Source organism: Xiphophorus maculatus, chromosome 2, assembly GCF_002775205.1.
Source record: "Xiphophorus maculatus strain JP 163 A chromosome 2, X_maculatus-5.0-male, whole genome shotgun sequence".
NCBI lineage: Eukaryota > Metazoa > Chordata > Actinopteri > Cyprinodontiformes > Poeciliidae > Xiphophorus > Xiphophorus maculatus.
The window spans coordinates 1,645,817-1,659,681 of NC_036444.1; the positions used below are offsets into that span (position 1 = coordinate 1,645,817).

General features: G+C 41.7%; 1 protein-coding gene across 1 annotated transcript in view; it reads right to left on the reverse strand.

Moving 5' to 3' along the window:
* The window catches only part of LOC102226718 (transmembrane and TPR repeat-containing protein 2), a 91,524-nt gene that overhangs the window by 11,303 nt on the left and 66,356 nt on the right, over positions 1-13,865 (reverse strand). Inside the window, exons 6-10 of the mRNA XM_023348459.1 lie at positions 11,567-11,751; positions 10,227-10,305; positions 7,383-7,504; positions 3,671-3,752; positions 2,380-2,494 (exon numbers count right to left, since the gene is read on the reverse strand). Of these exons, the coding sequence (XP_023204227.1) occupies positions 2,380-2,494; positions 3,671-3,752; positions 7,383-7,504; positions 10,227-10,305; positions 11,567-11,751 (583 nt within the window). The remainder of the gene's footprint in view (positions 1-2,379; positions 2,495-3,670; positions 3,753-7,382; positions 7,505-10,226; positions 10,306-11,566; positions 11,752-13,865) is intronic.

Here is a 13,865-nt window from a genome sequence, read left to right on the forward strand (position 1 = left end):
TGGAAATCAGATTTACGTATTACGGCTTGAGGGTTTATTACTTGAGGAGTTTTAGTCCAGTAAAGTCATTCACATCTAGTTGATTTGGGATGTTTGGTTCACTGGATATTTAAGAGAAATTCACTTAAAGGGGATAAAAGCATACTGATGGATTTCAAGCATTTATTTCAGTTCATTTTAATAAAAACCTCAAATTCAGAGTCTTCAAAAATTTTAATATCACATCAGATCAATGAAAAAGTATTTTTAACAGAAATGTTTAGCTGCGACGGTGGAGGCAGCTGCTCATTGGAGCAAATAAACACAATCTGAGTCATAACTGGTTAGTGTGTATTGCAGTTCGATATATTCAAAGATATTGAAAAAAGAAAATATGATTACCTTGTAATGAGATTAAAACAAAGAAAACGTCTCGTTTCACTGTGACAAACAGGATTTGAGGAAAGGTCGTTTGTCAGAATTATTACCTAAAAATGCGACACCTGAGATGAGATCTGCAGTCAAGACATAAATATTGTGTTTTATTTAAAGTCTGTGGCGTCTCGTTCTCAAACAGCAGCAACATTTCCTTTATCTGAACTAATGCTCTGCTCTCTCCAGAACCACCTTCAGGATCCACAGCTGCAGCTTTTTCCCTAATGGCAGTAACGTCTAATTGCAAATAATTTCCCTCTGACAAAGTCAAGGACAGCAGCTGGACGGCTGAGTGAGCAGCGCCTGATATTACCTGGATCAAAGCCGGCGGCCGTCTGGACCCACAGCTTCATTTAGGATGTCAAAGTCTGTTAGCGAATCGACGTCAGTGAGGATTCAGGTCAGAGTCAGACTTCAGAGTCAGACTCCTTCAATCCTGGTGGGTTTATAACCAATCAGCTTTCTTGTGGTTTTAATTTAAAGTCTTCACTTTGAACGGATAAGCGGAAGAAGAAGGATGGATGGATGGATGGATGGATGGATGGATGGATGGATGGATGGATGGATGGATGGATGGATGGATGGCTGGGTCTTCACTTTGAACATGCAAATTAACAGTGCTGGACACACTTCCGCTAATCCACTAACGTGCTAAAATCACAGCTAATTTTTCATTTAGCACGTTTTTGCTAACTGTGGAAACTCTTAGTGCACTTAGCTTCTCCTAAATGAATGTTTACAGATAAATTCTAAATTATTTTGCTGTTTTGTAAACTTTCAGCTCAATACATTTTGACATCTGTGTTGAAATTTTGGTTACCGACTGTCAAAAAGTAGCTTACATTCAAGCTCTTATTTTGAAGTAGCTTTGGGTCACTTTGGATTTCCAACGACCAGCTCAAGATTTACAGGAAGTGGGGGTTTTATGTTGAGAAGAACGGCCGATTTAATCACCTGAGAGAAAAAAGGAGGGCTACATGGTAACGAAAAGCAAAAAGTTTTTGTTTTATTCTGAATTAAAACGACAACTGCTTTGTAATATTTGGCTTTACCCAACTCCTAACCATGAAACGGTTTTGAATATCAGTCATAATACAAATAAATAACCTGGAAAACATGGCAAAAACTTTAAAAATTTTCCCTAGCATTTCTACATTCACATTTTCAGTGATGCGCTAAAGGAGGCAGGCGGGAATTATTAGTTCAGAATCCAAATGCTGACAACCTGAAAACCCCAGAGAGCCATAAACAACATTTACACACTGGTAAGTATCTGCTTCTCCTTCTAATCTCTTCTCTTCTCCTGCGCAGATTCACTTCTGTCTGCATCAAGTAGAGGTCTTTCCACGTCCGTGTCCAACACAAACACATAAAGAGCCTGAGCTGCAGAAGAGCAGGACCCCATGCCAAGCAGGCGGAGATGAGTTCAACCCAAGCATTGCCTGAGAAACGCTTAGGCTTCCAGAGGTCTCTACGCTGAAGGTCTCTACGCTGAAGTCTGTTCGCGGTGTGGATCCCACAGGATCCCAACAATGACGCATGAGAAGTTTTAACTAAGATGTCTCCGTTGGTTGAAGTTGTGTTCAGCTTTGACACTTTTTCCAATCATGACTCATGTTCACCGACTCTCCGGCCTCAGAGCTTTTCTGCTCAGCCTCATCAAACAAATACACTTCCAAGTGAGACTCAGATCCAGAGACAGCTGAAGTTTGAACATCTCTCGCTGCGATGAGTTAAAGCTTCAGTTCTGGATTCTACCACCGTTCAGCGAGAGGGATTACAACGTCCAGCCAAGAAAATCACGCAGGCGGAGAAATGGAGTAAGCCCTCGGATAAAGCGTGCAGACACACTGCTTTCGGCAAGCCAAGGAAAACCGTTCTGAAATACTATGCAGCATCTATGTGCGTGCACCTAGACCGCGGAAATCAAAAATAAGACAGAGAGGTCTGTGTTGAAGGCCGTACCTGAGCATGTGAGCGGCGCTGAACACCACATCGAACTCCCCGCCGTCGAGGCGGGCGGCCGTCTTCGCCATCTCCGCTGCTTCCAGGAGCCGCGACTCTTCCAGTAAAAACTGACCTGCAGGAGAAAACAGCAGTACTGTTAAAACATGAGCAGGTTCTCCTGAAGGCTCAGAGGGACACGCTGTAACAATGTTTACTTTGGCTCAGGCCTGCACTGAAACACCAGATAGGAACTTTACACACCATCCCTGTTTGGTCAGTGCAGATTAGCTGACCCTGATAGGTCAGTGGATGTTTGGTGAAAGTGTTTATTGGAAAAGATTTGCACTTTAATAGGCGTACCTGACTTACACTGAACCTCTGATGGGATCATGGAGGACCAGCAAGGCTGCAGATTCATTGATCCTTGGAAGGTCCAAAATAAAGAGGAATTATCACCTTGTTTGACTTTGTTAGCACCATCACCGCTGAACCACCCACTGAAGTTCAGCAGATCGCCTGATTGACTTCAGGGAAGTTTCTCAACCACTTCTGATTGTAAAAAACTGGTTGAAGTCACAAAAAGCTCAGCAGCTTCAGAGGCTTTTGATAAACAGAATATATTTTTCTTAACTCAAATGTTTCTGTTTCTAAAAAAGCTTTTTCAGCAGTGAAAATAAAATTAAAAGAAGGACAGCAGGTGAAACATCATGGAAGTTGTAGGCATACATTTAAGTTTGGAATGTCACCAGCGTCGCTAAAAAATAAAATGTATTTATTTTTTACATTTTTATATTTTTTTCTGATCTTCCCTGCAGCTTTCTGAGACTACTGAGTCTTCATGGTGGCTCCCACTTTGAAAAACCCTGTCCTATAACATCTTTATTCACATCATTTTCTTATATTTTGTAATAAAAGCCTTTTGCAATGACAGTCAGCTGACATCTTTAAAGAAATATATGATTTATTTAACATGATAATCAAATTGAATGTTTTTAAGAGATTTAAAAATGACTGAAGACAAGAGAGACGCTGAAATTGTCACGTTCCATGTCCGCATCAAACTGAAGTGAACAATAAGAGGAAATCATCCTCTGTTCTCATAAAACTCTCTAACCACACACAGAAAGAGATTCTTGATGTTTGGAGGAAGACGTGACAAAAGGGTCAACAAACAGGCGTCCAGACAGGCGTTCAAAATGTGTAAATTCCTGCCTTTGTGCAGAACATCTTTAACAGCCAAATCAAATAACTGAGATGTGAGAATAAGAAGTCAGGATGTGTCAATTTGAAATAAAAACAGAAATCTCACCGTAATGCATGTAGCAGTTGCCCTTAGTGGGATCCAGTTGGATGGCCTTCAGGAAGTAGCGCTCAGCTTCTGTTTTCTGCCCCTGAGAGAGAAGGATTAGAAGCTGCGTCATTATTTCTGCACCCACTTCTCAAAGCTGCTCATTATGAAAACACCAAGGTCTGCTCAGCAGCCCAGATACCTCTGCATGAACTGAATGCCCCCCACCTCAACCACAGACTGCTGCAACATTAAATCCCAATAAACGGACATGAAACATGGGAACCACAAGTGTTATTCTCTCCTCCTCACGTGTCATCCGTCAAAAGTGCACGGTGTCATGTTTGGCCCAGAGAAGGCTCATTCATTACCGCTTTAATCTGAGGGAGAAACACTTCCAGAGCAGAAGCACCGGAGGCCAGCATGTGTGTGTGTGTGCCTGATGAAACAGGACAGTGTGTGGAAAGTGTGTGAGCGCAGCCACAGAGAACCTTATGGGTCTGCAGGGAGTTGGAGACTCGCATATTTATAAGGATCACACAAGTTTTATTCAATCGAACATTTACTCCGGCCTTTAGAGAGACGAGCGAATCGATTCTGGAGGCTGGGCGAGTTGGAACAGCCGGTTTAAAACTCTTCAGATGCAGAGAGCTCCTTTACTCTCTGCAGATTGGAACAAGGAACCAATCACAGCTCAGACTGACCAGAGCAAGCAGAAAATCTGAGGATGTTTAACACCTGAAAGCCCAGTAGACTCAGTTCGACTGGAGACGAAAACAGCAGCATTTGTTCCACCTCCAGCTGGTTCTTTTTCTCTCTGCTCTGACTCAAACCAACCTGTTCCCCTCCTTCCCTGCGGGGGCGCTGCACCGAGAACCACTGACAAAAACCTCTGAAGAGCAACTTCCTTCTTCAACAAATGGAAACAAAAATGGAGTCAGATTTTAGAACTTGGTGGATTTCTCTTTTTTTTTTTGGTAAAAGACATTTCTCCCACTACTGCTAGGCTAGTGTGTTTGTTTTGTTTGTATTTACCCAGAATGCCCTGCGCTGTAGTCCACTGCCTGCTTTTGGAGCGGTCTCCAGTCTCCCTGGCGTTCACATTATGTATTCAAACTGAACCATAGTTCACTTCATCCAAACCCAGAGCGACGTTTCCATTCAGACCTCCCCAGCCGAAACGGACTTTCTAGACAAACGGACTGGAGTTAGATTAATGCGAACTGGAGTTGGATTAATGTGGACTGGAGTTGGATTAATGTGGACTGGAGTTGGATTAAGGTGGACTGGAGTTGGATTAAGGTGGACTGGAGTTGGATTAAGGCGGACTGGAGTTGGATTAAGGCGGACTGGAGTTGGATTAAGGCGGACTGGAGTTGGATTAAGGCGGACTGGAGTTGGATTAAGGCGTGCATTCATCGGTTTCTAGTACGGCCATAAAGAAAATGCTGCTTAGTTTGTCGATAGTTTTTGATGACAATGTCATTAATTACAGATCCTGCAATTAATGAAATTAAAAGCTTCATACAGTGAGTTACAGTCCATTTAAAAACCACATCTTCTACTGTAAAAATCTGAAAATCAGGTACATGTTTACCAGAGGAGGCGCTGAGTGGTGGTGTACCAGTCTGGGTCAAAGTTCATGTCTGACCAGCATCACATCTGTGCATTTTTGTTCTGGTCTGGATGGAGGGATGGGTGCCTTTAAGGCCCAAACGCATTAACAACAACAGACTTAGAGAAACAGAACAACATCCTCAGAGGTAGAAAAGCACAGAGAAACTTTTGCAAATAAATGTTCCTGAGATGAGTCCGCTGTTAGCTTCTCTTCCTCTTGTGAGAGAAACTCGAAAGCATAATAAAGCCAAGAGGGGGTTGAAAAGACGGATGAGAAAAGCAGCTGTATGCGCTCTTCCTCTTGCTCCAAACATGGCGAGCTCACTGCAGACTCCTCACACCTTAAATCCCTGATAGCACCAGGCGAGCTGCAGACGTAGCTCCCACTCTGACGTCGGCTCTTACCGAGGAAGTGACGGAAAAATGTCAACATGCATCCCAGCCGGCGGCGCCATCATGACCTGAAACCCAGAACTGATCTTCATCATTAACTTCTTCATCGCTCCAGATGTCAGCTACCTGCTCAGCGCCACCATCCTCACCAGACCCCTGTGTGACCTCTGTGTGACCCCTCCGTGACCTCTGTGTGACCCTGCAGCAGAGCGCCATCCGGCAGCCTCCCTGCAGCTCGCGGGGAAGTGAACCTGAAACCCGGTCAGCATCTAAAGTGTCTTCATCATGAAGAGTTGTTCCACAGGGAGCGAAGCCTGAGGGCTGCAGGCCGGTCCACTTCCTGCTCTGCGTTTCATCATTTTAAACGCTGCTGACATGCGAGGCGGCAGCGATCAGGAGCTGCATGCCGGCAGGAACGGGCAGCGGCGGCCAGACACGGTTCAGATGATCGAAACTCTGTTTTCACCTCAAACCAGCTCACACAGCGACTCTTAGCTCATCTGTTTGTTCAGACAGTCAGGGTGCAGAACCGAAAACTCATCCAGCCTGATGCTCAAAACCCAATTTAAACTTATTATGCAGGTTATTTAAGAACACATCAGGGTTTATATTCAGATTAGAATATTTTTCTTTTGCTATTACAATGATGTAAATGGAAATGGAATTATTGTTTTTGCTTTGCTAAGAAGTAAAACCTGAATTTATGCCAAACTATTTTCTGAACAGAACCTCTGAACGACCAGCTTGAGGTTTTACTCCTCAGTTTCTGCATGAACTGATGATAAACCGAAACTTTTAAGGTTTTTGAGAACAAAGATTCCCTGAAAGATTCCAAGACTGATAAGTGAGGATGAACAAGAATTAATAACAAGGAGAAAACTGGAGATGCACCAATCAAACACTTGATCAGTGATCAATACTGAAAATCTGATTTTATTTTCAATCATTAAATGCATCAAACTAATAATTCCCATCATTTGTCACAAATACATACAACAAACAGAATCATCGTTCCCTCCCTCTCTACAGGCTGCATGGTTGTTGGTATTCTAAGGAGCAGCATAATAAGTACAAAGGAGCAAATTTTAACTTCTGTTTAGGTGGGAAATTGAGTTCAGGAAGTTTTCCGTAGGAACAGAAACAATGTCTTTTATTCATGTCTGTTCCTTTAGGGCCAGACAGTGACAGAGAAAGAGATTCAATAAAAGATGAATCTTTGGAAACTTTTTCTGCTCATTGAGATGCAGAAGGAAGCCAAGCAACTACTTTTTTATTTTTTACTATGTTTTAGGAAGTTGGTTGTCTGTTTCATCAAATATGCAACATGAATGAGATTTCAATGAAAGAAGGTTTTAATGTTGAGCTGAAGCCTAAACCTGAGTTCGGGTTCTTCAGTCACTATATCCTGAAACGTTTGGCTGCTGCAGCGCAGCTGAATCCCCTCATCAGCAGCCTTTCATTCAGCTCTGCAGGCTGAATGAAAGGCTGGCATGTTGGAGAAGAGACAAGTGGAAAAATCACAGGACAGTAGATCTGGAGGATTGGAGCTTCATTCCACCAGTATCAATATTGTGATGGGAAAAACCTCTCCACAGAAACATAACTGTGAAATAAGAGCTAATGAGCTAAAGCTAGTTGCTGCATTGAATTAGAGAACGTTCTGAAAGCTGAGTATGATCCAGATTACTTATTTCGGTGCAAAATGTTTCAAATGAAGTCTTACTGTGATAGCCAGGAGTTTTCCGTAGGTGAGGTGAGCAGGAATGTGGTCTGGCTTGGCTCTCAGAGACTCCCTGTACCAGTGCTCCGCTTCAGGCAGCTTGTTCAGGCGCATGTAGGCTTCACCTGGGGGTCACAAGGTCAGATCAGGGGTCACAGAGTCACAGGCCAAGACACCAAACTGCTTCCTGCTCTTCTTCTGGTGACAGTCCTCAAACGGTGGCTGACAGCTGCAACCGGCAACAAGGGGCCGGAAGAGCCAGACGCTTCAAAACACACAACAGAAAAACACTGCAACCAAAAAACACTGCAATCCCAGAAAATAGAAAAACACCCATACAACTAGCAAAACAAATGCAAATGGAAAACGATGCAACCACAAACAAAATTCTGCAACAGGAAACAGGAGCTAGACGGGAAATGCGTAAATTCATAAAAGCAGCAGCAAAAATGAAAAGCTGCAAACTCACTGAAGGAAAAGATTGTTATACTTCATGTCTTTTTCAATATTACTGAACATCAGCGTCTTAACTTAGCTAATATTACTGATTCCAGACTCCCCCTAGTGGTCTGGAGGACTTCCTTATTATGTAGCAAGTTGGCAACATTTTGTACATGTAGTTGTTTTTGGCAGTTTGCAGTTTTCTCGTTAGCTTCTCCTTCCTGTGTTTGCTGATTGTTTATTCACATTTGTTTTGTTAATTGCAGGTGCTTGGTTCTATGTTTTGTGACTCAAACAGTTTTTATTTGCAGCGTTTTTCTGTTGCATTTCTGCTTTTGTGTTATGGAGTTTGATCATCCATGTGTTTTACTGTTGATGTGTGTTGTACGTGTCAGCCACTGCACTCAGTTGAAAGGGAAGTTTCATTCCAGTCAAAGACTGACTTAATTATTTTTACATTCCACAGACAAATACAAAAATATAAATACATAAAGTTCTTCTGATATTAGATAAAAGCCTGAATAATTGTTTGACACGTTCTGGATCAGATATCAGGTTTCTTCCTGTTAACGGGTAGTTTTTCCTCTCCACTGTTGCTACATGCATCCTCAGTCATGTCAATGACTCAACACATATGATTGTGTGCTGTCGCCCCCTGCTGGTCCAGAGGAAGGAATTCTGCAAGTCAACGACTGGATGAGCTGCTGAGTTTCCTTAGAAAATTTTTAAGATAATTTTAATAATGAACTGAAAGTATGTGTGATTGAACTGACTTTGTTGAAATGGCTTTATAGAAATAAAATTGAATAGAATTGAATAGAGCTACAGTCTGGAAGGCAGTGTGTTAAAACCTGCTGATTGAAATAATTGATAATTTCATATAAATGTACAGCGGGTTAGAATTGGAAAATTAAGAATATGGCTCCATCTATTCAGCCTTGTTTTTATCAGGTTGAAGATAAATTATTTATGTTACATTATCATGAATGTGGTTGCTGAGAAACTGAGATTTATAGGAGATGAACGGTTTCTTCAGAAACCACAGGGTTTCCATTCTGTCATTTCTTTTTCATATTCCTACTGCTACTATGCAAGTTTTGAAACTCAACCCGAGTCCTTAACCTCATTTTGAATTCAATAAGGGAGCCCTGCGGTTACTCCAATAAATAATTATTGCTGTAACTTTAATCTGAGTGTCTGTACAGTGAGGTTTATCTGGATTCTGTTATTTACAGGTTTTTATCTCTGACCTCCTGTTTTATTGATGGGTCTGCTCCCTGGCAGAGGTTCTGTGTCTGAGATAAGCACAAAAACTAACATGCAATTAGAAGTGACACTGAGTCCAAGGAGCTGCGAACCGGTTTGAGAGTGAGCAGCATTCCTGAGCCCACCAGAGAGCGTTGGAGGGAGACCAGCAGGGTGCAGATTACCACCCAGGTCTGCCTCTGATGAAAGCTGCTGCTCGTTGGCGTCTGACAAACAGCATGAGAGGAGCAAAGTGAGCGAAACTGGAAACAGATATGAGCACCAGAGCCAAATGTGCAAATCAGTCCAGTGAGGAAGCGGCGCTAAGCAGCAGAAATCATAGATCTCTGGCCCAGCGCCTCCATTTGAAACGGCATGTCGCCCCTTAATGGTGCCGGGAGCTTTAATCAACGTTTTGACATAATCTCCAAAGCTCTGTCATATTGTATTCTGCCAACACACAAACAAGCCCCGGGCATTACAGACATCCCAGGTTTCAACTGTTTGTCTCTTTGTGTAAATATTAAACAGCAAAGGTTTGAAAGGAAGAAGTGGGAAGGTTAGAGGAAAGATAATGAAATCAAGAGCAGAGGAATGAGTCTGAGAACAGCTGGTGTACAGCTGTAGTCCAACAACCAGAGCTGCAGATTAAATCTGTTCAACATGTTAACAAAAATCTATTACTGCCTTGTTAAAACAGGCTTTTCTGTCAGAAGACCCCCATTCAGGTCAAACTTCTCATTTCACAATGTGAGATGAGATAACGTTTTGGTTTTTGAGAGGCGGTTATTGACCTGAATATTTCAACATTTCTGGGTTTTTTCTTTGCTTCTGGTAAATACCATGTTGGTATAGCATTTAGCATTAGTTTCCGCTGAACTGATATTGTGCTTTAGCAATAGATCCAGATATACTGTGTCAGTATAGCACTTTAGCATTAGCTTCCAATAAATACTGGTTTTAGCATTATATTCTGCTAAATACCGGGTTTAGCTTGTCCACCATCGCACACAGGAAAGCAAAGTGTTTGAGGTGTTACCTTAATGCATGTTCACAGGTATCAACCCAAACATTGTGAATTACCATCATCTTTCTCAGACTGTTTAAAGGAACAGTAATAGTGTTTTATTCTCATGATCCGGAAACAAAAGCAGCACTCACCCAGCATGTTGTAGAGGCTCTGCGGTGCAAATTGTCTTGGCATTTTCTGTATTGCTTCTTTAAACATGGAGATAGCCTCCTGTGAAAGAAACAAAGAAATGAGAAAAAGAAGGTAAGGGTTGTTTGTGTAAGAAAAAGCAGATAGACTCTCCCAGATAAAAAAAAAACTGGCTTTGGGGAACTGCTCCGGCGCGGCCGGGTCCGGCCAATATGAATACCCAGCGTGGAATCGGGGGTCTCCGGTTGGGTGGTTCATACAGAGCTGAGCACAAAGCCTCTATCCTGCACGTCACGGCTGTTAGCACAACCAGAACAGTGCTGGTTAGATGTGGTGCATGTCAAAAAATTGACCTCAGAGGACCCCAAGTTTAAATGGGGACTGTTTTAGGTTCAAGCATGCAAACAGTTTATAAAGTACTGAACCAGCAGAACTACAGCTGCAGCTTTGATCGAATCTACAGCATCACTGCTTATACTCAATATAAACGTGCAACATTGGAAAAACGGCCACTGGGTCTTTAGGGGCATGAGATAGAGTGAATTTGTTCAGAACAGCCTGAGGATTATCTGTGCAAACACAACGTCCCTTATGAGCAATTTAAAAAATGTCCGTATAAAAGCAAGTGTTTTACTCAGCGTCCCCTGAAGGCTCCGTCAGCAGCATCCTGCGCTTCATCTCAGTTTACTGTGGTTTGAAATCGTCCTTTATGAAGGGAATGAAAAGCAATTCAACTCCCACAGCAGCAGGACATTTATCAGGAAAAAGTATAAAAACTAAAACTGATCTACACTGCTGTATAAAGTATAACATCAATATTGAACTGGTAATAAAAAGAAGCTAAATGTAATTTACATAAAAAATTAGAAGAATTAATAAGAAATTGTTACAATTTATCTTACTTTAGAAATAGAAATTTCTCACCATTTAAAAAAAACGTAAATCCAGCTTATTAGGGCTGCAGATTCTGGTTCTGATTACAAATGTGAGCAAAACTTTGTCATTAGTAGCGTTTCCATTAAATCAGAAGCTCAAAATCACATGTGAATATGCAATAAGTCATTATAAAGTATATTGTGATCTTCCAAATACTTCCTGTCGTCTTTGTGGTTTGATTATCTGATCCGTAAAAACTGCTTCCATTACAGTTTTGCAAAACAGATCAATTCTGATAAGGCCAAAAAAACCCTGCTGACAAAACCTTTTGTCAAATAACTAGAGTTTCTTTAAAATGATGTTTCCATGAAGCTAATTTACTTTCTAATAGTCAAATTGTGTGATTACATGCTCAGTGGAAACAAGGTGTGCTGGCAGGTTTGCTGAAGGCGTTTGGGTGTGGTACCTCCTGCTGCCCCTGCTCATGCAGCAGCTTGCCCAGGTTGTACAGGCAGCTGGTGACTGAACTCTTGTGGGCGTGGGGGTCCTTCAGGTTCTCATCGGGGATGTCGGCGCAGGTCAGAAAGGTCCGCTTGGCCTCGTCCAGACGGCCCTGATTCATGAGGATGATGCCCGTGTTCAAGTAGGCGGCTGGAGAAAAAACCAACAAGCAGGAGGTGAAGGTCAGGCTGATCTCTGGCGTCAGGCGTTTATCATTCTAATGGACTTGGTCTCCATGCTTTTTACTGCATTACAACAGGACTGGACAGAAATGTGACTGTGACCAACTGAATGGTATTTACAGGATTGAATTAGACTGAACTGGATTATTGCATGTATCTGCCTGGGCATTTGTACATGACTTGTGTGGACTGGTGCCGCATAAACAGATCGATCCGACAGCACTCAGCTCAGTGATGGCTGTTTATTGATTTCCATAATCATATTACATCCCTCGCAGCTGTAGATCCATTTCTTTGTGGTCGCCTGAAACATCCGTTTCTCTGTGTCAAACGAGTTTTATTCCTTTATCTTTCATGACAGCAGAAGCATGTTTACAACCATTAAAGCTGTCCTGACTCAGAAGGTTTGGATGCTTGATCAAGATGTTTGATGAAGACACTAAAATAAAGTCATGAAGGTTTTTTTCCATCTCTTTCCTGGTAATTTCTGCATTTCTGTTTGAAACAGACGATTTTCTGGGATCTAAAAACGTTTCGGTGTCTGATCTCCCTGAAGATGCCTCAGTTTAAGAGCTGAGGTTATCCTGATCTGTCTCTGCTGCTGCTAAGAAAAAACTGACCATTTTCCTCACTTTCTTCTCCTACTACTCTCCAACTTGTATTATTTGCCATTTCATCTGTTAACTTTATGTTTTCTCAGTTACAGAAGCGACACCTGACTCGGTGCTCTGCTGGCTTTCTTTAGACAGAAACGTTTTAAACTAATTTGAATAATTAACTCAACTTGTTTGAAAACAAATTTGTTGTGAATTGGCTCTATGGAAATAAACTGAATTGGTTTAATGTGTGCATGCTCCTCAGCTAATCCAGTTTTCTGAACTATGATCATGTGAAACAGTCGACTGACTTGAATATTGATTCATTCATTTTTTTTTAAATAACTCAGTACTTCATGGTGGTTCTGAGATTGTGGATATTAAAACACGATCTATTTAGTAAGACGATATTTTGTGATGAATTATCCAGTTGTTTGTATGTTTTTTGCATTTGATCATCTCTAGTTACATCTGAGCTGCACATAATTACACCCAACAGATATTATTTGAAACCCAGTCTGAGATTGAAACCCAGAAGTTTTATTCTGTTGGGGAAAACACAAGAAAGGATCAATTTCTATTCTTCTTGTTGCAGCTGGATCAGATTAGAACTGATCAACGCTGGAATGTTTCAAACTCTTTATGGGTTTTGTTAAACTTGTGAAATCCTGTTTGTGAAAACAAAAACATTGTTAGTGTGAGTTTTTCTAAAATCTGGCTGAAGTTTTTCCATCTTTTCTAGTTGACAGCAGGCATTATGCCGACTTATCTGGACTGACAAAGATGGGATCTTCTGATCAATACCTGCTGGTGAGTAATTAGTCCCAGAGGACCTTCCTCTTTAAAGAAAGCCTGGTGGTTAGAATAAATAAACTGGACGCATCGGATCAATCTGCCAGGCTCTTCAAGGCAGTAACAGCATTATGAAGGTAAAGGAGACGAGTTGGGAATTAAACAGTTTCTGCTGTTTTTATCTCATCCTGCACATTTTTTATCTGTTCCACTTGATTCTGCAGTAAACACTTTCCTTTGTGAAGAATTAATAAAACACAGAAAGACGGGGCGTGCTGTGGTGGCGCAGGGGGTTAGCACGCCCCACGTTTGGAGGCCTTAGTCCTCGTCGCGGGTTCGACTCCCGGTCCCGGCGACCTTTGCCGCATGTCTTCCCCCCTCTCCTCACCCTCCTTCCTGTCTGCCTACTGTAGAAAAAATACGAGCCACTAGCGCCGCAAAAACTCTTCAGAGAAAAAAAGGAAGAAAAAAAAACACAGAAAGACAAAACAGTCTTTCAGTAAAATTTAAGCACTTTTCCAGAATTTTCAAGGTAAGTTTTCATACTTTTCCAGCACCAAAACACAAATGAACACAGAGTGACAACAAAGTTTTAATTCACTATATGACGTAATAACTTTGTTTAATGTATAAAACATAAGCCAACCTTTACTTTATTTACACAGATCAATAAGTGACTGAGCCATTAGTAATA